The sequence below is a fragment of the Haliaeetus albicilla genome, chromosome 1 (genome assembly GCF_947461875.1).
Source record: "Haliaeetus albicilla chromosome 1, bHalAlb1.1, whole genome shotgun sequence".
NCBI classification, from domain to species: Eukaryota; Metazoa; Chordata; class Aves; order Accipitriformes; family Accipitridae; genus Haliaeetus; species Haliaeetus albicilla.
The window spans coordinates 7,918,205-7,943,413 of record NC_091483.1 but is presented as its reverse complement, the minus strand read 5'-3'; the positions used below and the strand labels follow the sequence as shown (position 1 = coordinate 7,943,413).

Here is a 25,209-nt window from a genome sequence, read left to right as displayed (position 1 = left end):
TCGCTGTCCGTGTGTCAGCATCCCTGCCACAGGTATAAGGACGATTCAAGTGTCAAGCCCTCTCAAAACCTTCCTCAAATTGTTATCATGAACACAGCACAAGTAATCTATAATACTAGCAGAGCTGTACAAGCATGAAAAGTGGCAGTTAAAAAAAAAAATCAAAGGGAACTTAAGTGCGGGGGTTGATTCTTGCTTTTTGGAGAGATCAAACTCTTCATCCTTCTGCATATCCATTTCCCACCTTGTGCCATCAACCAACTTATAAGAGAAGTAGGTTTTAGTTAAGTCTGAGGGAGGATCTCTCCCAAAACTTCAAGCAAAAACAGGAAGCAGTATTTACAAGGTGGCAGCCCTGTTCTCCTTTGAATTGCTCGGAACAGACTTAGTGTCATTAGCCAACGTCATAAAACATGAGTCAGTCTACCTCTCAGGTAGCCAAATTTCTCCAAAGGCAGTTTTGATCACCAGTGAAACAGTCTCTTTTATTGCAATAGCACTGAACACAGCTCCCATGGACTTAAGAGATATGAAACCTCTTTTCCTATGTACAATGGCGTAACACCAGAGTCACAATCCTATACAGAGGACCGCACTGCAGCTATACAAATTCCTCCAGTGAAGTCCCAAAGTGCTGCAGTTTTTGTAGCTGCTGATGGAGCTTTACCCTGTCTCCCAGAATAGGCTGCATTCTAGCAGCAAGCAGAACAATTCAGACATTTCTTGCCAAATCAGTCAGGCAGGTATGATGCTTAAGTTACATTTAGCATCCACATTTATTTTGTGACCAAGCATTCCTGGAAGTGTTAAAACAACAGCCTGTCTTTGGCTTTTTATGGAGAAGTGCCTAAAACTACAAGAGTATCCAGACTTTGCAGTTTTCTAGCCTTTGCTGGTAAAGTCCCATCAACTGCTAAGCAGTATATTCCATCCCCCTTGGCAACTGAACCATGTTCTTCAAAATCTTTGCAAGAGTCCCTGCTTACAGAAGCAGTCCCAGTACCTCTCCCGCAGGTTCTAGGAGAGATCCTGAACTTTGGCTTCATAATCCAGTGTTCTTCTCCCTCATTCTCTAAGGGCCCGCTTACGTCTGGCCCCTCTTTACTGACTTCTCCTCTGCCTACCCTGGGCAGGCACGATCTGGAAAGAAAACCTGATTATTCTTTGCAGGGTTTAACCTTTTCCTATGTACTTTCATCTGGCCTGATCTCTATACTCCATCTAGTACTACAGAAACACATTCTCATACGCAGCATCTGATGCAGTCTCTTGTCACCAGACACCAAATTCCTCCCCGCTCCATTCCTTTCCCAATTAATAAATTGATGGTGCCTTAACGGAGCAGACAAAGAGGAAAACAGTTTGTCAGCCCTAAAAACACCCTGTAACTTCTTCAACTCTGAGTGCTTTAAAGCTTCTACCATCATTGTGCACACCAACTTTGAGTACTGCTTGCAGGGCTTGAAATCAGATCGAAAACTCACTCAGCCCGGGATGCGAAAAAGCAGGCTTTTCTTTTTCTGCCCTGGCATCCTGTCAGTAATGCAAATAAGATATATCTGTAGTACAGGAGACAGAAAAGAAAAATACAAGTTGTTCATTCCTGTAGTGGCTTTTCAAAAGTCCATATGGCCTTTCTCAGAGAAGAGATAACACACACCCCCCCCAGATACAGCGAGTAAGATGAAACATTTGCCCGCATCCAGAGTTACGTTACCTACCTCTTAACAGCTGCAGGTAAAACAGTAATTACACTGTAGACCTACTACAAACAGTGACAGTGGAAGTGGTATCTGCACAGAAAGAACTGGCCGCAGTTACAGACTGGCACCTGACTCATACAGGGCACCATACGGATAACCTGCAGAGTACCAGTCACTGACCTATAGCATTTATCACCTTGGTTTACAGCGTGATACAACAGAGGGTGTAGCTGCATACATAGGGACCAAAAATGTGTTATAATCCTGTGATTATAAGATATTTTATAACATTAAAACAAACAACTGACAAATATTCATCAATATCCTCAGCTAATTTTCAGCTACCCTTCTGCTAAGGAGGAATTAACTTTATTAGCAGAAATGAGTTTTATTGCACTCGAACATTATGTCCCACATTACCTGAGCCCACTGAGGACAGAAGTAACAAAACCTACCGTATTATATATTTTTGGCTGCACAGCCAGTTGAGTCAAAAAAATCAAAAAAGGCAAAACAAGACCAACCCAAGTAATCTGAAATTAGATTTCTAAACTTAAGACCTTTTCCAATTTACACAATCATTAGTCATTTTCTTGTTTCCAACAGGAGAAGTGAAGGTTTTGTAATAACAGGTTGCGCTAGTATATTCAGATTTCTTGCTGTTACTTAATTTTACTTGCTTGAATAGGTTACTGACTTCTATATGTATTATCTATATTTCAAATCAGAAAGTAGTGGTCTCAATTAATTTTCAAATTAGCTGCTAATATTTAAAAACAGAAGGGCCCAGATAGATAGAATACCCAGGCATGGATACATGCTTACCCATTCAGTTTCTTCAACGCACACTTTCTTCACAGTGTAAAGCTATCAATGAGATTCCTGATTTCTGTTGTTTTCTTCAGTATGGATTAGCACACAAAGCAAAAAATGAACTTCTGACCATTTTACAAATAGTTTGATAGATTTCTATGTCCATTGCATCACTGTGATATTTTATAATACACTATATCCCCCCAATATTATATTTTATAAGACCAATATTTACCATTTAATTCCTTGTAAGGTAACAAGGTGCCCTCTAAAGCAATACATCCAAAGATGTACTGGACCTCAGATTTGGTCACCTACCAAGAAAAACCACCTCTCTAAACTATACTGAGGCAGGAAGGAAAGTAAGAAGAACTCTGAGGCTTAGTCCCAACTTACCCTGCTCCCCCCACAGAGCAGCGCAGTGGGGAAGGGGGCAGGAATGTGCCACTAAGGTCAGGGCGAGACCTTCTTTGGCAACAGTATAATCTTAGATCAGGAATATCCAATTCCCCTTCCATCTTTCTTACTAAGATCTAATGCTATCAGCACACAAAAGGGGAAGGAAAGGTACTCAGTGTTCAGATACATTAACTTCATTTTACAGGAGAAGCCCCGGAGTTTCAGACCATGTAAATAAATACCCGACTGTTATAGCAGAGCAAGGACGAGAAACAGATTCTCTGACACATTCTAGAAATAAACATGGCTGTTCCATCTCCGTTATCAGATGTACCCGATCTGAGCCTCAGCAGGGTCCACTTTTCTAAGCAAGCAACATCACGTCTCAGGATGACAGAGCTCTCATGACCTTTATTGTTATTACTGTTATCAAGGATATCACAAAATCATGTTTCTTGGAAGCTCAGTTTGGCTTTGATTTTCTACTGGAGCAAGGATTCTGTTTTTCCTTTAATTGTTTATAGATGCAGGGATCAGCCAGCCCTTTTAAGGTGTTTCATGTTATGACTTTTTACATAGAAATAGACAGTGACTCACTGGAAGAAGACAAAAGATGAAGAATCCGAAAACATCGCTGTTAGTACTACTAGCTAAGCCTGCACCACCACAGTCTACAGTTGTGGAATCGTAAGCCTTGGAAATACTTGTTAATATGTTAGTAACCCCTCGCTTTCCACTTAACCATCATCCTGAACACATTCAGTCCTTCAGACCAACGAACACATGGACACAAGATCAATTTTCTTCTCCACTGCAAACAGGTAAAATCTCAAGGACAGAAATGCAGCTCCAGTGCTAAGGATCTGTTGGCTGCATCTTCTCTCCCGTTAAAAGACTTCACTCTAAACACCCAAAACAACTCTTAAGAGACACATTTTCCAAGCAAGCAAGCAATTGCACATCTGCTCAAAAGGTCTTTTAGATACCCATTTTTCTACACTGCGAGAATGAACACCAACTACGTTCCAAACCTTCAGCATGTTTAAATGAGACCCACCAGGAATGCGTCGCTTCTTGATAAACCATGCTCCACTTGAAACCTCTGCTCAAGCATCTACCATCTGCTTGCCAAAAGTTGCCTCAGACGGGAGGAAAGGGTATTCCCAACACAGCTCTGGGACTCTAAAACACATCCCCAGAGAGACGGAGGAATAGCTGTGCTCTGGATGGGCTATCTGATGATGGGTGTCTGGCTTCCCGGTTACTCCCGGTGGGAGAAGGCTGTCCAAATCAGCTGTCCGGCGCTGCCCCAAGCCCCCCGCCTCTGCCCTGCGGCACCACGGCCAGCGCCGGAGCCCCAGGCCCGCTTTGACGAGCCACCCCCTGCCCAAGCAAGGGGGAGGCCATCGGGGGCACGGGGGATGCTCGGCTGGGCTAGGAGCCGAGGGCTGGGCAGAGCTAAGGTTGTTCTGGTCTCGGTCAGTCCAAGCGCTTCCGTGTGAAGCGCGGGCTAACAAATCGAATGTTATAGGGAACGCCAAGACGGTTTGTGTCGTCTTAAAACTTCATTTCCATTTTCCGTACGTCACGGAGTTTCCCGGATTTGCTTTAAGCTGTTTGCCTGCATCTGCTTTAAGTCAGTTTCAACTTAACAGTACTAAAGCGTGTGGTAAAGGTTGAGCTGGATGTCATAGGCCTGAAATATTTACGGGCTTTGTATTTATTACAGATCCTAGGCCTCCTATACATATGTGCCAGCATCTCCCTTTAATGCGAAACATTATCAACATTCAGACAGGAGAGTTTATACCTACCTCAAGTTAATAAATCAAAACTATCACATTAAGTTATAGGTTTCTTTATGGTTTAATGGGGTTTTCAAATATCATGCAAGGAAGACAAATTTCATAATGCTCAGTTGGGGAGTTTATCTACTAAAATAGAGTCACTAAACACCACGTTATAAAGAAGTCATTTTTAAATGCAGTTGGCCATAAATTAAACAACACGATTACTGGGAAGTTCTAAGAGTTTGGTGAGAATAGTCAGCATCGCGCTTACGTAAATAGATTTAAGCTTGTATTTATATGCCAGTGTGATTCTCAAAAACATGCAGTTATGATGTCTTCATCCCGTAAGTAAATTCGAAGTTAGCTCTGGGGCAAGTTAAAAAGAGAAAGCAAAATTAGCCTTTAGAATTGAAAGTCACTTTCACCACTATATTTTTATACTCTTTGTCTACATTTTGGGCTGTAATTTCATATTAGAAGATACCGCCTGCGAAAAGCAAGCTTCAGCATAGTACTTTGTCCTTCCTAAGCCCATCCTGCTGCTCATTCCCTGGAGAGCTCTCTCATGCATTCTCTTCGCTATTCTTGCAGTCAAAGCTCAGCAAGCAAGCAGAAACTTGGGCAGAAGATTTTTCCTGCGTGCAGCTTACACTGCAGAAATGCCTGCAGTAACCTTCGCAATGACCCTCATATGCGCCTAGGCATAGCAGAGTTAGATTCCCAGCTATGTTATTTCTATTCACACTTTCCTAAGTGTTTACTAACTTGGGAGAGCAAGGCCAGCACTGGCAGAAGTAGAGGAATGCCTGTTCTGGGTAGCCACCAGGTCTGCAGACACCTGCCTGGCAACAATCCCTGTCCTGCATGGCTGGCATCACACCCCTTTCCATACTCGGGTTTAGCATGTTACTTGTCTGTGCATCAGCTCTTCCCACCCAGTGTCTCCGGGCAGCTGCCAGTGGATCTTCCCAGCCACGAGGCAGATTGCTCTGCTGCTGGGATGACTATCTAATGATAGGCACTCGCGGTTGGCAAGCCGTTGGAATCCCACAACAGAACTATAATAAGCACAGGGCATGACTAAACCTGAAGCGGTGTCTACTTTTCCAGTGGCATCATGCCATAACCCATATGTGATCAAGAATTTAAAAAAAATGTGACCCACATCCTCTTTCAATTCCTTACCCCTCTACCAGCAGCATCTCGTCACCCACACAGCTCCCTCTAGCCAGCGATCCAAGTGGCTTTGGGAAGCCGTATTGTACGGCACAGATACCCTCCCTGCCGGGACAGGGAGACAGAAGTGCGTGGCCCATGACCAGCATATCATGATGCACTCTGGCTGGGAAAGGAAAGGAGCAGGGCAAGGAAAGCAGGTTTACTTTCTCAGTGTTATCTTTCGTGAACTAAACGTGAGACAACTTGAAATTCTGTCACTAGAAACTACAGTGAGCTCATTGCTATATAGTTGATCTCGCCCTAACGTGAAATCAGCATTTCTGCTTGGCTGAGTGGTGTTTTTATTATCCCACTGCCACTCTGAACACACTGTCTTTCAAACTTGTTCCCACAGCAACTTTAAGGCACTCTCTCTTGTAGTGAGACATACTGGCTTTATTTGCAAGGTCACAGAAGGCATAGTGACAAGAACACACGTAGCCAAAGTTTCTCATCTGAGAACGGAGAAAACAAAACTAGTCAACAACTAACAGAACAATACTGCTTATACCACTACGCAGTGCTCTCTTGCAGAGAAATAAGCCAAGTTTTGTCCGAACACCACCAAGCAGGCAAAATAGCTGGCAGCACACTCTAAAAAGCATAAAGAGAGTGACACCTTCCACCATCTAATCGTTTACTTTCAGCTGTATCATCAGCCCTCTGGCTACCGCTAGCTCCTAATAACTTTCCTAAATCTTTGCACAGACATGAACAAGGAAAGCTTCAAGTAGTCAGTCAGGAATTTTTAATGAGGAATGCCAGGACTGTGAGCTGAAAAGGCAGAGTTAGCTCTTCCCTGAATGCCAGGGGGCAAAACAGCCACATGTGACATCCTCGACAGCTTCTGCGGAGAAAACAAAGCGCTGGAAGCATAACTGCATCTTAAGCACTCCATCTCGGGCCATGAGCTAGCCCCAAATTCCTGCAGTAAACGCTTAACCCTCTGTCTTCTCAGCTTTCACAAACACTCTTTGTATTCAAGTAATTTGCAAATAGTTAGCCCAAACTGGTGGACAACAACAACAACAAAAAGAGAGGCGGCAAGCCGGTCCTTAAACCAATGCATTCTGCAACTTAATTTTACAATCCAGAGGTCACAACAGTCAGTACCCTAAAACTTTGCACAAAGTGGTGATGAAACAGGCATATGCACATACGTAGGCATATATACACAGATAAATACTCTTTTTATAAGAACAGCAACAAAACAAAGGAAGAAATCATTCCTTTCTGAAGTCACACACAGTTTATTAAAACTGGATTTTGGAAGCAGCCCAGTTCTAATCTTTTCCTCTGAAAGAACTCCATGCCTTAAACATATACAGTATGTCATAAACACTATTTCAGTTTTCCTTTTAACTCGTAACCAGGCAGGCAACTAGCAATGGCCCTATTTAAACACATGGTAAAGGGCAGATAAAATGACATAAAATGGCCTCTTCAAGGAAGCCCAAAGGTCAAATCAAACAATACACTTAATTTGCTGTTTTGGTTTTTTTTTAAACATCAATAGGTTTTGAAGAAGTGCCTTCCCCTTCTTTACTTCGAGAAAGAAAAAAAGACAGACCCTTTAAGCCATCTCAGATTGTGCGCCTGAAAGCAATGGTATTCAAAAGCGCTAATCATATTAAAAAACCCCTCTTCACCAACACCTTTGTCACAACACTAGAGCAAACTAAATTTTGAAAACTTTCTGCTAAAAAGCACTTTCCTTCAGGACACAGCTTCAAACCATCACCTAGAGCCAAATATAATCGCATGGTCTTCTTACTTTGAACCCTCCGTGCAATCCCTGATCCTAACAGTATTTGCCTCAGCAGATCTGAGGCTCCAACTTTGCAATTCTGCTCCTCCAGGCCAACAATGGGAATGAAGTCGGACCATGCAAGTCTTCACAGAGCACCGTACCACGTTTCTCTGAAATTCTTGTTTTGACCTCAGTAACGACTTAAGGCTGTACATACATGTAGCTTTTCTTCTGGACTTATTACTGCTTACCTCTGGAAAAGTCTGTGTGTAGACTCCCTCCTACGGTGCACAGATACACATGCTCACTCATGTTCTCTGGGATAAACTGTCTTCCTAAAACAACTTCTGATTTCGCCTTCCTTTTTAACTCTTCACTGCTCTTTTGATTTTCAGGTCACAAGCTTATTTGAAATAAAATTTACAACATAGTGAAAGCTCAAAGACATTGGTTTAGACCAAATCCTTACCTACTACCTTTCAGACTTGGGTTTTTTATCCAGACTGGTGGTGGTGTTTACTTGTTTGCTGTTAGAACGTTTGCTTGTTAGAACGGTGGTTCTATAGCCATTATGAATATGGTCTCCCAAATGCTCGCAACTAGCCACACTACTTCAACTTTCCCTTCTTGACCAGGAGGCATACGTTTCTCATAAAATGATATAACGTTATTACATATCACCACCATGCTCGTCAGTCTTGAATCCCAGACCCTTACCTTTTCAAAAAACTAGTTTTCTAGTGGAATTCTTTAACAGTACAAGTCATGCCTTGTAAGTAACCAGTGTTCTTGCTGGCAAACCACAAGACAACAGCACCATCCAGCGGCCCCTTCGTCAGCCAATGCTTTCAAGAGCTATGAATTAATTCTGAGTACCTCTCCAAAGGGGTATGCACCTTGTGAGGCTTTCCCAAAACCAGCAAGGTACTTAAACTCCCTCAGTTTCAATCACGCAGGTTATTTCCCCGAGAAAGTGGGACTTAAAGGTGATAAATGCCAACAACACATTTCTGAAATTTTAGGAGTCTCTTGTTTTCAGACAGCATTGACTTTGCTTTCCACAGATACCCCTTGCATATTCTCCTGTGGCCGAGGCCTTCAAACCATTACTTAATACAGGTCAGTCTAACAAAAAGTTGCTATATCTAAGAGCTGGCACACTTCCTCAGCAGTCTCCAAGCACGAGTTTTGAAGAGAGAACCGCATATGGGTCTGTGACAGTGGTGTTTCATGGTCTTTGAGAAAAATTCCAAGAATAATCAGGCAATGTAGTCAAATGCTTGTGAGCCACCTGCAATTGGTAGTGGGGCTGCGTATAAATATGACCCATTATTAAATAACATAAACAAAAAGTTGTGGAGAAAAAGACTATCATTTAAGTGAAGCTATGGGTTAATAGTTGTTTATATTAAAAAACAAATCATGCAACATCAGGCATCTCCTCATATTGCATGGTTTCACAGCTGCAAGTTTTACAGAATCCAGCGCTGACTGACAAAGAACCTAAGCCCATGTTAAAATGTACATTCATAACAACTAGAAACTAAGTTAAGAAAACAACAAACCAGACAGCTTCCAACAGTTCTGACTGAGGTGTCAGCCACTCCCTTCATCACTGAAGACCACTGGTCTGAAACCTGTTGGTGACCAACAGAACTTCCACATTGGTCAAGAGCTAAATGGCATCTCAAATACAGAATTTTCCGATCTGCTGGTCCCAGAGTGCTTCAGACCACAAAAGATCTTAACCGCTCTCATCTCAAGACAGAGAGAAACACACTAATTTTCAGATGACACTCCTAATGTCTGTGGTATAAACTGTTCCTTTTTTAGTGTGGGACAGTATTATCCTTTGAGATCAGTCTTTTTTGGGCATCTATTCAATTGCTTGGCAGCTGGGATGAAAAATCTAAGGAGTCTGTATCCAAGCTCCGGTCATTCATCAGCTCTTTGGATCGCACCTAGCATTACAGCACTTCTTAGCTGTTACCTGAAACCATAGTAGGAAGGGAAGTTTTAAACAGCAACAAGGCTTTTGGAGCTATCACTGTTTCTACCTCACTACATGGTCTCAGGAGACCACCTACACTTAAGTAGAACCAGTCTGCTTCTGGGACTTTTTTGTTCCAAAGCTTGGACTCCATCAGTGGGACATGTCCTTTCTCTGAGAGGCAAGTTTCATTTGAGGTCATCCAGTCCTCTCCATGGTGAACCCACACAATGTTTTTGCGAAATAGTAATTCCAGCTTGCTTATGCTGCTCTACTTTCTATAATTTACCTCGGACAACGGGTTATCTCTCGGATCTTTTCATGGGTGATGTAACAACATGTTGAAGGAGGATCACTGTTGGACTAAATTCCTCCCAGGTGCCTTATAATTATAAGGCAACAGTCACAGGGCTATAGCAATAAAAGAAGAGAGGTTAGCTTTAGTTAGCTGAGCCAAAAAAAACAACTAAAAAAGAAAAGAAAAAAACCCCCACATGGCAGGTGTATAAAAAGCAGGAATAAACACTGTACACCCTTGTTATGGAAAAAACTGGCATGATCTCATCTCAAAAGGGATTTAGGTGCTTAATTGCCTCTGCAACCAATTCAAACACTCAAAATTCCTGAGTCTGTGAAGGTAAGTGCAGATTTAATAATAAAATGTTCTTTTACCAACAAGAAAGACTGTTTTAAAAGTCAACTGTAATTAAATGCTGACAGGTGTCTGAGCTAAAACCTTTTGTACCAGTAGCACGGACACAGTGTCCCGGTGTTAACACTACATGTTTCACTCTGCAGGGACCAGTTTTCCTTTTCATCTCTGGCATTACTCAGGCATGGAACAATCTGAAAGTCTAACCCCACTTTCCTTGGGGTTCACAGGACCGCAGAGGTTCTTCCCACAAGATATTTTCCCACCAGCCTACAACCCAGGGCACGCTTGCTCAGCCCACAGCCAAATCCCAAATGCATTGGAGGATGTCTGTTTACCTTGACACTAGAGAACCAGTTTATGTGTTTTTCCTCTCTTCCTGTCATACAACCACAAGCTGGAAGTACCCAACCAAAATATTGTCATGTGTACAGCTGAAGCATCCATTCATTGTGGATTGGTCAGAAAGAAATGACCACAGCTGTCACTGTGGTCTCCCCTCCGTTACCTTTGATGCATTCCTGCTCTTTCTTTGTACTTCTGGAATAAGTCACCTTTCAGCTTTACAACAGCATACGCTGGAGGATTGCAAGAGTCTCAGATACTGCCAGCCGTACCAGGAGCTGTACAGGTGCCTATGACAAATAAAAGAGATTATTTATCTTGTGCCCAGAGGTCTCTGAAAGGGCCCATGGCCAAACTGCAGCAAAAAAAGGACTGTTAGTTGCCAGGTGAAACAGTCAGTAGCCTGGCTGAGCCAGGCTTCAGCTGAAAACTCTTCTCAATTAGCTGCACAGGCCCTGTGGCTCTGCTGAAGGCACATTCCCATCAGGACACCAGACCAGCTTATTATCACAGAGCAACAAGAAGATTTCTTTCCTCTCTGTGGCCAAGACAAGCAACTGTGGGACTTGATGAAGGCAGTTAGATCATTATTGTATCACAAGCACTGGGCTTCTGCTCCTACCTATCCTTGCTTATACAGCAAACACCACGCACACACCCCCTTTCTTAACAAGTAGGAAAGGGGAGGACTCTCAAGGAGATAGATGAAATCAGGTGGTTTGTGCTGCTATAACTTCAAGAATGACCAGGGAGACCAAGGCTATTCTGGCCATCGTCAAAGCACCAGATTAGCCAGCCTATTCCTAAAGCACACTCACTGGAGAAAGAAGAAAGTAAAAGCAAAAGACAAGTCCTAACGCCGCAGTAGCCTATTGGAACAACACAAACCCACTGCAACACGTGCACGCACCCAAAACTGCTTAGCCTGTGGCCAAATCTAGGAAATCCAGAAGCTGAGCCCCAAGGACAATTCCCAGAAGGATCAGCGCATCAGTATGGGAATGATTTTCAGGAGTAAGCCTCCTTCCACCTAGAGCACACTCTGACAGCCCTACCTCACACATCCAGCTCTCCAAGGCTACAGAGAGCAAGAGCATCCTCACCAAACAAGATCTGGCTGTAAAGCCAAGTTTGCTGAATCTCTCAAACGCTTGCTTAAGGACTGACCACCCATCAAAACTAAGAGCTATCTGCTAGCTTAGGAGTTAGTGCTGGGCTTCCCAATCTCACTGCCTTAGTCAAGGTCCCTCTCCTAAGGCTGAGCTTCCCTACTCCTGCCTGCCACGTACAACACCTGGGCAGGCTGCCTGGTAAGCTCCAGGTACCTTGCCTTCTCTCCTGTTTTCTGTTCTATGCGTGAAGCCTTACAGCATACAGAACAGGGGAAAACAGGGGGACGTGAGCATTCAACCATTATTGCAGAGTGCCCTCTTTGAACCAAAAAGATAGCACACATCACTGTAAGTCACCAAAGAATAAGAATGGAAAGTGTATGGCAGCACTACCATGGAAACTAGCAGCAAACAGTCTGGCATTCAAAAAAACACAAGATTTATGTCTTAGGTTAGGACTGACCGAACAGGAACATGCAGATCCGGCCTCCTTAGCTTGGAGCAACGCAGATCCAGAGCTCGATAATCTATTCACATAGCAAGTGAATGAAGACATTTGTAGCCCAAACAGGACTGCAGGGCAGTTGCAAAGGGCCCAGGGCAGAACTGACACCCTCCACAGTTGGTGCAGTTCATGTTCATGCAATACACTGAGCACTTTTGAGGCTTTCAACTCGGGGGGCCTGGGGTAAACAGCTTAGCTTGCTTTCCATTTTTCCTTTTCGCCTTGGGATACCTCAGACTCAGTTTGGTAAACTCCAAAGCTCTAAACAACCCCAGAAAGACTCTTTACTTCAGTCACCTCTTGTTGCATTGGCCTGGGTATACAGCCATGCTTTTGCTACTATGCTGGGTACCCTAAGTACCTCCATTCCGAATCGGTAAGGTGAAACCGTCTCAACATAACAGCTTTTTTTCTCACCAGAGTGCTGGTAGAGCACAAGGGTATATCTGACTCTCAGGCTAACTGTGCATGTATCGATAGCATTGTAGAAAAGTCAGGGTAGCTCGCTGCCTCAGCAGGAAAGAGGTGGAACAGAGAGCAGACGTGGACAATGACACCCACTGGTCTCAGTCATCTGGGACGGACACGAGCTGGCCAGATTTTTATACAGAAAATATTCAGAGAATCTTCCTACATAAGGAAACCAAAACCCAGACCCCATGTACTAAGAGATTACAGGAAAGGCAACCATGAGACAGCAAAAACTGAAACCATAATTAGCTGTTAGGATTACTGAGTAGTAACTATGTTGTGTGGTTACAGAGCAATAATCCATGTTTGGAATCCCTGACTGACTACAAATTCTGGCTAGATGCTGCAGGCACATTTTTTCATAAACGCTACAATACCTAGAATCTCCTTCTAAAGCCCATGCAGACGGTGGCAATATCTGTCAGGGGCTTAACAGGCACCGCTGGCAGGAAGCATTTCTGAAAGCCCTGACAACTTCACCTTATGTGCTCACACAGAAGCTATGCAAATCCAAGCAACGCTGAGAAAACAGACCGGCAGTTTACACAGAGAGGCGTCAAGCGAGTTAGGTGACATCCCCCGATGACCAAGTGGCACAGGATTAAGCGCAATCACGCACAATCCTCGAGTACAAGTAAAGAATGATCCCGGACTATGCTAGGTTAGGTGGAGTCAGAGACAGAAATGAAATGAAGCATGTTAATGCAGGCTGCATTTTTCTTCTAAGACAGATAAGAAGAGTGCTAGAGGGCTCTCAGCAGGGAAAGAATATGGTTGGCTTTGAAAAGTTGTGAAATCTTTGCCTATTTCCAACCAGCTGCCTCAGTGATGGGAAAGAATGAGTAATTGTTCCTGGACTGGGAGGAAAAAATAATCAGCTTTCCCAAATCATTATGGAAAACAAACCCAACAATAAGTCACATAAAAACATGAGCTGCCCAACAAACCTCAAATGACATGGTAAACTTGATGAGAATCTAGTGGAAGAAGGAAGCCCTTTTTGCTACTGTCTAGCTGGTACCCAAACATCTAGTAGAGTTGATGGGGAGTTACCCAAGTCATGATTACACCATTTTATCTGTGCCAAGTCAAAGGAAGAAAAATCTTCTGCGAGGAAGGGTTCAGTAAGTCTCTTGGCAGAGTCCCCACTTGAGACCACCAAATATAACCCCTTCGATCCCAGAAGGCCAAATTCCATTAAGATGTCAAGCAAAGCCAACAAGTCACGCAAAACGAAGAAAATGCTGAAGGATTCCGGAGGATGGAGTTGCAGAAGAAGATTACAAAAGCTGCTGGGTGCCTTCATAACGAAGACGACAAGGAAAATTTGAACTTCTCAACAGATACAACTCTGCACAAAAAGTAAATTCTGGGCTGCAAGCGTATGAGAAACTAGTTCACTCGAGCTGATCTATGATCAGGCCGAAATCCTACTAGTGACTGTTTCGATGGAGCCTGTTCTATCAAAGGAAATGCGCAGTTCAGCAAAGCTACTTTTAAGTTCTTCAACAGCCTTTTAATGACTCTCTACTGCCTCTGAACTTGTTCTTTCAGCCACTCAAAAGACATTTATCTAACTCACACAGTGTATGGCTTTAAACAAACAAATAGATGAACACCAATAAACAATTTAATTAGAATATTGCTGCAAATCACTGGAGATGGGAGTTGTGGAACGTTATGCCAGGGGCAATGACCACACTGCTGTGGTAAGCAATTTGTAATAGTAGTTAGGGCAAGAGAAGAAATCAGAAATGGGGCTGGGGGGGAGATTTTCACTAGGCTCTAGAAAGACTCCCTGCTCTACATGAATTATAATAAAATCCATTAATTACAAGGAAGTCATAATGCCCTTTTTCTTTTCTTAGGTAACATCTAAACATACCAAATTCCTTAGCGACAGAAGAAAAGCAAAGAGCTCTAGGGTGAAATAGATCTCTAAATACTATAGCAATGCATATTTCAGAAACAAAGGCAATTTTTCTCCCCATTATTTATATTTGCGGTATATTTTTCATCTGAGTATCTCAACAAGACTGTTTTTACATTCCTAAAGTAATTTTTTTCAAAAGCAGTAAGAGTCAGCCCTGTTGTGCCCCTCGTGATGTCACTTCTGCTGGAGCGGAACCTGCCTGAGGGTGGGAGAAATCAACTTTCTCACAAAACATAAGTTTAGACACATGCTTTCTTCAAGAAGCTGTGCTGTATGTTAAACATCTCATTTCTCCATCTCCCATGAGTGACTTTTAAAAACTGAATACACTTATTGTCAAACCCATCAGAATTAAAATACCGAGAAGGTGCGGGGGGGGAGAAGAGAAAAAACGCACAACTCCTATCCAAAGCACAAGTACTTCAATTTGTACAAGTGTCAGAGCAAGCCACCACTCTAACCCCTTTCATTAAACATTTACAGAGAGCTCATCTGCATATCTCAATCTCAAGCAAACAAACCGAAGTTTGGAGTCAGATGTTTTTAGCTGGATTAGAGATCACTTTCCCTCTCACGCCAGCAAATTAAAGATGTGAAACAGAGTTAAGAGAGGCTCAAAAACACTGTCAGGTTTGGGACCAAAAATTACTCTTTTCCAAGTCCTTTCTGAGCATGTTCTCCTAACTGGGAGATGCTATTAAAAAAAAAACCCACCACCACCGCACACTAACTTGACGGGCTCCTCTTTGACAATATGCCACATGCCAGGAAAAAACAAACCCTCATTCTCTTACAACATGTGCTTAACTAAGACCTAGTTCAAATAAATAGCTTTGCCCAGACCTTTACACTGAGGCCAGGTCTATGCTGTGAGCTAACTGTCAATACAGCTACACCTTGCTTTATGCCAGCAAAGGGCTTGTAGGGTGAATACAGCCTTTCCTGGTGACAATGCACTCTTGCTACAAGAACTTACTCCAGGTTTCCCAGGCAAAACCTGCACCGACAGAAAGATCTTTTTAACCAAAATAATTCTGGCAGCAGAAGACACAAGGCAAAATAGCCTGCCAGACTTGTAATGACCGTCTTCATTCTTTAACCTATGTTTATTTGGCAGAGAAAAATTATCAGTAGACCTGCTTTAAAGCAACTCTTATTCACTAACTCTATCAGGGTGTATAATGCCTGACCCTGCTACCACCGCTGGAGCATCTAGCCCCTTTAAAACTGCTTCTTCATACTGACATTACCCTCTAGTGGCAGCATTGTCCTATCCTCTCCAGTGTCTAGATATGGAACTGATATGGCAGAGCATGACAAACTTCATCATCACTGTAGGCCTATAGCAAGTCTCATTAGCCCCATCGGCCATTATCTTCAAGGAGCAAAACACCAAACACTCACCTTGGTAAGTTGCCCAGGGCACACAAACCTTCTACACAGGCAGAGAGAGAGAGACAGAGAGAAAATGAAGGATATTCAAATTCCTCAGGGGACTCGCCCTCCCATTTAATTTTCTTTCTCCCATTGTTGCTCCCACAATTGTCTAGCACGCGGGAGCCAGAACAGAGGTTTTGCTGTGTCACTGGCAAGGCAGGAACTCAGCACCCACCTGCTCTCTGAATGCCGAAGCTTTGGCAACAGCTCAAGGTAAGAAAGGTTAGCGGCATAGATCATTCTAGCTGTAGCAGTACCAGGATTACCTTAAATTGCACTCTGTCCCTGTTTCTTTCTATGAAGTACAGCTTGTAAACTTGATATATTGTAAAAGCTCTTCAAGTACGTCTTTAAGTGGCACTTTCCACTTATTTGTACAGTTGTCTTCCACAGAAGAGGTTAATTTTTATCCTTCAATTCTTTAGAAACAACAAAAAACCTTCACTGCTGAACAGACCTTTCAGCATTGTACTTCCAAACCTGGAAGTAAAATTCCATCAAACAATTTCCTTCTAACATCCATAAACCTACTTGGTCTAGTCTCTGCTCGACTCATTCACTCAGCGCGTTACGTGACATGTTGTGCTTTATTCGGGTCACTGCCTATTCCCACCCCTCGCTCAGTCGTTTCAGTAAGGAACGCAGTATAGTCCAAAGCAATAGTTCAAGTCCAAAACAGATTTTGTTCCCATCTCCGAAGTCCAAGGTCACACAGGAAATGGACAAACCACTCCACACTCTGTCTCAACTTAGTCCTTTCTAAAAAGGGGGGTAATACTCCTTCTATTTGTCAGGTACTGTCACATTAGCAGATGGCAGTCATAGTAACTCCTTAATTTAGGTTTCAAAAAAACCTGACGTAGGTTTCAACACCATTTTTTGAGCTCAGCTTTGTTACTGTAATAAAATATCAGACTCCTTTTACAAATATATGAAACATCTCCTAACTAGTATAATGCACGTTTCATTGGTCATCTATGTAGGTAGCATGTAGATGATACAGTTGGCTTACTCGGACTGTACCATTTCAGTGTTCCTTAGAACACCTTTGGGGCATTAAAATAAGACATTCCTAAAGTAATTACTTGCCCTATTTCTGGTTTAAGGGTCATATAATTTTCCACACACACACACACAGTAAAAATATCTACTAATTCCATTACTTCCGACACAATTAGCTCCTCCCCCAGAAAACACCAAACTAGTTGTAACTGTCTGCAACACTAACTCCAAGCTGTAAGGCTGCAGACTCCTCAGGACAAGGGCCAAAGCATTTGCAAAAGGTAACAGAGAAAGCAAGCCTTCTCTCAGGAAGCTGACATTGGTTCATAAAAGCGTATCGCACCTGTAAAGGTGGTCTAAACCAGCGCTAAGAACTCCTAGTTCTCAAGTTCCAAATCTGCCAGCCATCATCGGCCTCTCAAAAAAGCTAAGAACCTTCATTTTGGCCACCGAAGGACAAAAATACTACCATCCTGTGGACGCGATTCTCCTCTCTCATCACTTGTGTGAAGCAGAAGCAAGTTGATGAAATGCTGCTTTTTGGCGAAAACAATGTCCACATCGTACACTGCTGCTGAAGCAGAAAGAGTGTTTGTTTTACTGCTGACAGCATAGCTCCGCTAGCCCCAACCGGTGTGTGCAAGTCACTTGAGTCTTATTTCCTAAGACTCTCGGTGGATTTTGCATGCTACAGAGATCTTAATGGATTCCATGCAGCAATAGCCGACTTCAAAGCTAGCCTACAAATACCTCAATCTCACCCTGGATTACAGCATAGCTATTTCCTGTAAGGACAGAAAGCCTCTCCATCTCTATTTATGACCTCTGTTTCTTGGTTTGATTTCTGTGAAACTATTTTGAAATGAAGCTTCCAATAATGAACATGAGCCAAAGATTTAGTCCAGAGCATCTCATTCTCTCTCATATCCTGCCAGACAAATGAAACTGTTAAAGTCATATCAGTAAGAAGAGAATCAGCTCTACTATCTGAGTATCTCCCTTTCCAACATCTGTCTGCCTCTCCAGCTTGTGGATCGAACTGGAGCGCTTTTAGCAGGATTGTCCCTGGACCATTTGTCAGTCTCTGTGACACCAGTAAACAACTTGTCTCTCTAAGTCTGCAGATTTTAAACAGAAATCAATACATGAAATACCTGCACAATTGTAGGCTACAGCCTAGCACAATTAAGGCTGTACCTTAGAGAGTACATGGGATTTGCTGAATACCGTGGAGATAGTCTCGATTTACGGTGTGTCAGGACAAAATCGGATCAATCACAAAATATTCTAAACCTAGGATGTTTCTTATGTTAGCTCATTGAACTTCAGCCTTAGCTGGACTCATTTTCTGATTTATCCTTAGTGATAGCCAATACTGCAGACTAAAGGCTTTATTTGCCTCTCACTTGCACTCAGCTTTCTCTCACTGCATTCTTCCTGTTAAATGGTTACCAGCCTTTATATTACCCACCCTGCTTCTGCTGCACCAAAACGCTTTACACTAGAAGTTATTCTTCAGTGCATACATTCTTCGTCTTTCCCCTTTTTGTGAGCGTGCAGGTATTCTCATCAACCACATATCAGCAGCAAACATCTCCTGGTCACTAGTTTACCTGAGTAAAGACTGACAGCACCTCACCATTGTCATCTGAAACCCCTGCTACCAGGGCTGACTACACTGCCTTTTGAAGCAGTTTCTCATCCTCCAGGGGTCTTGAATTTGTAGTCTGCCTCCATTGCCACAGACAAAAGATTGCAGAAATCACATTAGTAGAACTTTTAAGTGCAGTCTCCTTTTTCCATATCAGTTGACAACTCCCATGAAAGTATCTCCACCTTTTACATCTCACAGACGCACAGTTTTCGCACCATCAAGCAACACTTACAGAGACCACATCCCGGCTCCTGCTAGCGATACATCTTATTCAGGTAAAAAGATGCACTCTACTCATTTGTTGTCTGTTTACACCTTCCTTTTCATTTCAGGTATATCTATGCATTAATTATGTCCAGATTCGTAACAAAATTTCTTTCCCTTAACCTCTGTCTCAACTCCCTCTCTTTAAAAAACAGTCACTAACATCTTCCCTCTAGCTCTTTCCATCTTCCCCAACCATTATATAGCAGTTAAAAGGTTAAAAATACAGAACAAATCTTAAGGCACTCCTTGCTATCAGCAGTACAGGTGCTACCAATGAGTCATGCTCAGAAAAGCAACCTGTCCAAGACAACATACTGTCAGCAACAGTCACAACTAGAACCAAGGACTTTCAAATACTAACACTTTTGTTATTATTTCAAATTAAAGCTAATTTTACAAACAGCACCCAGTCCCCTTAAAAAAAACAACAACAAAAAACCCTAAAACCAAGCTACATACAGTCATAATAGCTATTGTTTAACCAGTACTGTGATCTTGCAACTGTTAACACAGGTCAGAGACAGCACTGAAAAACAAAGGTGAAAGTTGCATTGGGGGTTACCCCAGCTTCCAAACTGATGGTGTTCATGAAGAAACCGGCAGGGCAGATGCCCAAAATCAAAAGCACAGTATTTTCTTCTGTGTGCACAAACCTAGGAAACCACACTGCAGCTGAGGTCTTCTGGTAAATAAGGAAAGCTGACTGCATTTTATACAGAGTCCTAGCACGTTATTCAGTGTATAATAGACAAAATACACTGGCAGCTCATCAAGTTAATGGGATTCACAACAACTGACTTCAACAAACACAGCAGAAAGGCAGGCTGTTAGGAAAAATCTTGGTAGTAACATTAGCTGCTAGGCTTTCTTGCCTAGAAATCCATACACCAAGTTGGTCACGGGAGATAAAATCAAAGAAATAAAGCTGCCTTCTACCTCAAATAAAAGGGGGGGGGGGGGAGGAAAAAGACACTTTGCCTGGAGTAATGCTTGAAAAAAATCAAATTACTTGCCTTTTTCAATGAACACAGTGCTCCCTTAAAGACAGACTATGAAGACTTTTAGTAAAACATACCAACAAACAGAAAACCCCCAAACGTAACACCCTGAAATCAAGAAGCGGAAGCGGAAATCAGTACTTACATTAAGAGGCCAAGAATTGTAGTATCTACATCCAATTTCAAGACCTTAAGTATTTCCTAGTGAAAAACAAGATCATTCAATGGACATACTATTCCAGCCAGCATGAAACATTGCAGGACAGATCTAATACCCTATAGAAATGTCTTCCAAGATCTAAAGCAACTACAGCTATCCAAGATAAAGATCAGTACGCTAACAGCCAGTAGTTTAGCCTAAGTATACAGGCTCAGACCGCAGGAGCTCAGGAGGCAAAATGACAGACAGAGCAGTGCAGGTATCAACATCCAATGTATACGGTGTTCTAAGTAAAAGAAATGCAAAGGGTTCAGTCCATGGGTAGCAGCGTGACACATGCAGAAGAATCAGGTTATATTCTGGTGCTAGAGACAAGCAGAGTAGAAGAACAAGCAAACAGAAAAAACCCTCAAAGACAGCGCAACAAATGCGGAGACAAAGAAGATTCCAGACAAAAAGTGACTAAGAGGAGGGTTCTGCAGAGGGACTTCAACAGATCCAGAGACCTTCAGTCCATGCTCCACAGCAAGAAGACAGAGAATTGCTACACTTTCAGCAATGCTTTCTGAGCTAGTGCCAATATGATTCCAGCTGGATTGTAAAGGCAATCCCAGAAGCAATGCTAACAGTAGTACTTAAACCCAAAAGTGCAACCAGATGCTGGAGGTGTCCTCATCTGAGAGGAACGGGCAAGCGCAGACCATCAATAAAACATAAAACTAAGATGCATTATCACTTTGAGTGTATCATGGGTGAACAATCTTGGGAGAAAAGGAAATTTTCAGACAGAAAGAGTTAGTGACTCATCTCTGGCACGGACAAATTCTATCAGCCCCACTGCATGCATAGACTAAGTCATTAACAGATATCATGAAAAGCCGTTACTTACATGAGCTAAGTAACTACAAACGTGATCAAGATTCTAGCTTTATCACACAAGTTTAAGCGTGCAATATAGCCATAAGACTTGGCAGATACAATTAGAAGTAATTTCTAGAGCGTACTAGGCCGTAGCATCTTAGCATCACCAACGATCAGTCCTGCCCATACTAAAATTCTGAACAGGATGGGAAGCCACAAGCAGCAGAACAATCATCCACTAGACCACAAGCATCATGCTGTCCTCTGAGGAAAAGGCTAGTCTTGTGCATAAGCCGCGATTACGTTCAAAGGGGACAGAGAATAAATCTCAGCAGGTAAGAAGTGAAACTGTGAGATCATGATGTACTTCACAGCTGAACGTCTACGAATAGTAGGGGCACTCATTAGCTACAAAAATCCGATTGTAAGTGTATGCACAATAGCATGAGGCACGCTGAAAACAGAGACTGCCCGAGAAAAGGAGGGCTCCCAGCCTCAAGGAATCTCAGTTAACTCTCCAAGACCTATAACTGCTCAATTCCATAAAATGGAGCTATATTCCTTTGTCACAACACACAGCAAGTCTACCATTCGGGAACCAGAATGTTTAAAGCACGCTCCAGCAAGAACTGCAGTTAAAGCAGGCCTTAAAAGCTTCAGCAGCCTAACAAGCTATCGTCGGGCTGTGGCCACAGCACACCGCAACAGAAACCCCACTTGAACAAGGTTTTTAGTCAATTGACATGATGCCTATCCCCTAGACAATAATAAAACAGAGACAGCAAAGAAACTGTTGATGGGGACAAGCACACATGAAACACCTACCCAACTATGCTGGACCGTTGCAATAAACCCTCATGAAACAAGCACCGTTGCATATCAGGAAGGGATACCTAAAAAGTCAAGTCCTGCTTTCTATGACAGCGGGTCTTCTCCTTCCGAGGCAGAGCACAGCCAGGACGCAGGCAGCCGATCCAGACCAGCAGTCTGCTGCGACAAAACAGTCAATGACCCGAAGCCTCTGTACCCAGCTGAGAGGATCAGGGTAAAGGCCGTGAGCTAGCCCCACAGACAGGACAAAGCCAAAGGTGCAGTGGAAACAGCAGAAAGCAATAGCTATTTTTTTAAGAAACCAGCAGAGGCAAATCTGAACATAATTATGAAAAAAAGAGCACACTGTCAGCATACATCCATAGAGAGTGCTGAAGCCAGGAGCCGTTAGGAAGAGCCCCAGCAATCAGGTGGGCTAACACAGGAGAACTGCTCAGAAGAGAGGACTAGAAAACCTAAGACACCAAACTGGAACAGAAGCAGAAGCCACATCTTCAAGTAGGCTGCATACGAGTAAAATTTTGGCTTTAACAAGTCTATTACAACTTGTATGAGATCATGTTTTTAGTAGTTATTAAAGACAAGTCACAACAACTTAGAAGGAAATTGGAGAGAAAACCACAAAATGCAGGACAGAAAAGTCTGGAGAAAGCACAGGAACGAACTCTTGAACTGCGGTGGCAACATCTTTGCAAATAACTCTCAGGAACCAACTGCCTTTTTCCGAGTCTGCCAGTACTATTAGCCAGCAAACATACATGGTGCAAGCTGGACTACCTTAACATTCTGGAGATACATATGCGATGTATGCCCTGCCTAAGACATTGGGAAGAGCAGTCAGCAGAAATGCAAGAAATGGGCAATAGCCCACATTCTAATTTAGCATGCACTATATTCTTATTTACACTGCTATCATATTATTTATACCTGTGGATTGAAACGTAGACCTAAGAACAACACAAGTCACCTACACGCAACAGCCTAGACTCTTAGGCTCTGCACATTCTATTGATTTTACACCCACGCTGAATATCGAAGTAAGGTAAAAATCAATCACTTCACCACTTATTCCCAGCATGGAAGCCACGCTCCTTGGCACTACTGGATTTCAATCAGAATTTCAGAGGAATTCAGCCCAGTTCAGGCTTATATTTGGCACATCAAGTACTGTCCATGGCTTCAGTTAGTAGAATTCACAGTTGGTTTGTTTTCCCAGCACACTACCAGCATTAGTACTGCTCACTCTCTGCATTCGGGCCCGACAGCTCAGCGCTAGAAGATTGTATCGCTCAGACACATCAGGATTAGGGTTATTCATGTGCTAATATTCAGTCACAGAACAGAAACAGCTGGTGGCTGCACGGAAGACCTGGTGGCAAACCCCCTCCCATTAGCTCAGCCTCTTCTAGTCTTAATCCAACGGGGGCTTGCTTTATTCCCCTCCCTCCAGAGATCAAGATTTATCTCATTCAGTAGAGTATTTATTAATCAGTTTAATGTTTTTGCTCTGGCAAAGCGAGAAGTGACCTCTTCTTCCTTTACCTTTTCCAAAGCCATTCACTGTTAAAGCACTAATGCCCTTCTCGCAGCCAGCTCAGCAAGCGAGAACTGAGGACACAATGACCTCGCGTGGCAGATTCTGCACATAGCTTCACCAGTGCAACCAGCTACGGGGACTGCAGCACAGTTTTCGCCATCAATTTTTATTACAAGATTAAATTTGTACTAAGTTTCCTTTCCTCACAAAGGGTGACAGTTTTCAGTGGCCGTGTTTTTCAGTGAACTAACTTCAACGGGATTGATGTTGCGCTGATGGCTTTCAATATCTTTTAAAACAAATAAGTAATTTCTATGGGCCATGAATCTGGGCCAGTGACCCCTTTCATGAGGGCATCGAAACATCGCAGTGAAAAATCTAAAACCAAAGCTGCCTTCATTCTCAATTATTTAATAGAGCACTTCAGACCTACAAAACAGCACATCAGCAGGCTGGGAGTATTAGTCAGTTAATATTGAAGACACAGGGAGATATCAACATTTTAAAGGTGAAAAGACTGAGGCAAAGAGTGATTTAACTCAGTCACACAGCGAGTCTTTAAACGGGAGCTGGGAAAACAACCTTGGAGTCCCTACACCTAGCTATATGCTGAAACCGCTTGGCAATAGCAACTGCACATTTTTTTTTCCTAAAATATAACTTAATTATTACTACATACATGCTTCCCTGATCCATGCTTAACAGTTTGTTGTTTCTCCTGTGTCGTTTTTATTTCACAAATAGATTCGTGGAGTCTTTAATTACTGGAAAAAGAACATAATAATCTCAATACTAATCACATTTCATATACAATTCCATTATTATGAAGTCTCCTTAAATGAACAGAAAACAGTAGAAAGAAGTAAGTGGCAGAAAACTATAGAAAATTAAGTTCTAGCTACAAAATTGGTTGCTGTTCTAAGAAACATTTATACTAAGAGAACTTAAAATTCACTATGCAGTAAAAAACTACAAGGACTGAAAATAAAATGAGGCAATACTACGTCCGTTGCTCACGTGTACTTGCATAGCACTTTAACCACTACCAATCAGTATCTTAATCTGTATCCTAACTGGAAAAAACACAACAAAACCTGCATACTGATTTTGTTTCCCGATCGTGATGACACTTGATTAAAACAAGCAAGCATTTCTAGACAGTTCCATCAAAGTATCTCTTACCCAAGGGAAGAGAAAGGGACACAGCACTCAAAGGCTGAAAACACATCAACACCAAACAGGCGATACCAATTCAGAAACCTTCCATATCTCTAACAGGCAAAAAACCAACACAACAATCCTGTTTTGTGGTAGCCAGGGAATAGATTTAAGCAAAGAAAAGAATACTGACAAATTTGAAAGTCTGAGGTACTGTTAGAGCTGTGAGGTTTAAGCTGACGCACAGGCAGAACAGTCTAAGGACATCTCCGCTTCTGTTTGTGCTGCGTCTGTCCTACATACAAATCACTGCAGCTTCATGCACTTCAGCCCAGCTACTTTCAAAGCCCTGAGAAGCTTGGGGGCCAGTGGGGTGTGTGGTTTGGGTTTGCTGTTGTTTTTTCTCCACAGCAATTAAAAACATTCTAATAATTGGTCATGACTTTGCTCCTTCAAACCCAAACTTGGCAGTCAGAGACTTTGTAAAGCTTTCTGGAACGGAATGCAGATAACCTGCCACAGAATTTCTGTGTGCTCTGTGATGGGTTTAAAAAGAAGTCTTTATTAGAACTCAGACTTGTTTACTCCTTGCAATAAGCACTGTCATTCCAATTCCTGTAATT

At 42.6% G+C, this 25,209-nt stretch overlaps 1 protein-coding gene across 2 annotated transcripts in view; it reads right to left on the bottom strand.

Moving 5' to 3' along the window:
• SLC4A4 (solute carrier family 4 member 4) overlaps positions 1 to 24,798 on the bottom strand; it is a 235,429-nt gene extending 210,631 nt beyond the window's left edge. Inside the window, exon 1 of one of the 2 annotated variants that reach the window (XM_069778238.1) lies at positions 24,780 to 24,798. Coding sequence is in view for 1 of the 2 variants with exons in the window: in XM_069778197.1 (XP_069634298.1) it covers positions 10,824 to 10,834 (11 nt within the window). In the remaining variant the exon portion in view is untranslated. Of the gene's footprint in view, positions 1 to 10,823; positions 10,843 to 24,779 lie in introns of those variants that run through there. The other variant, XM_069778197.1, reaches the window with a different exon arrangement.
• Between the last annotated feature and the right edge of the window lie 411 nt (positions 24,799 to 25,209).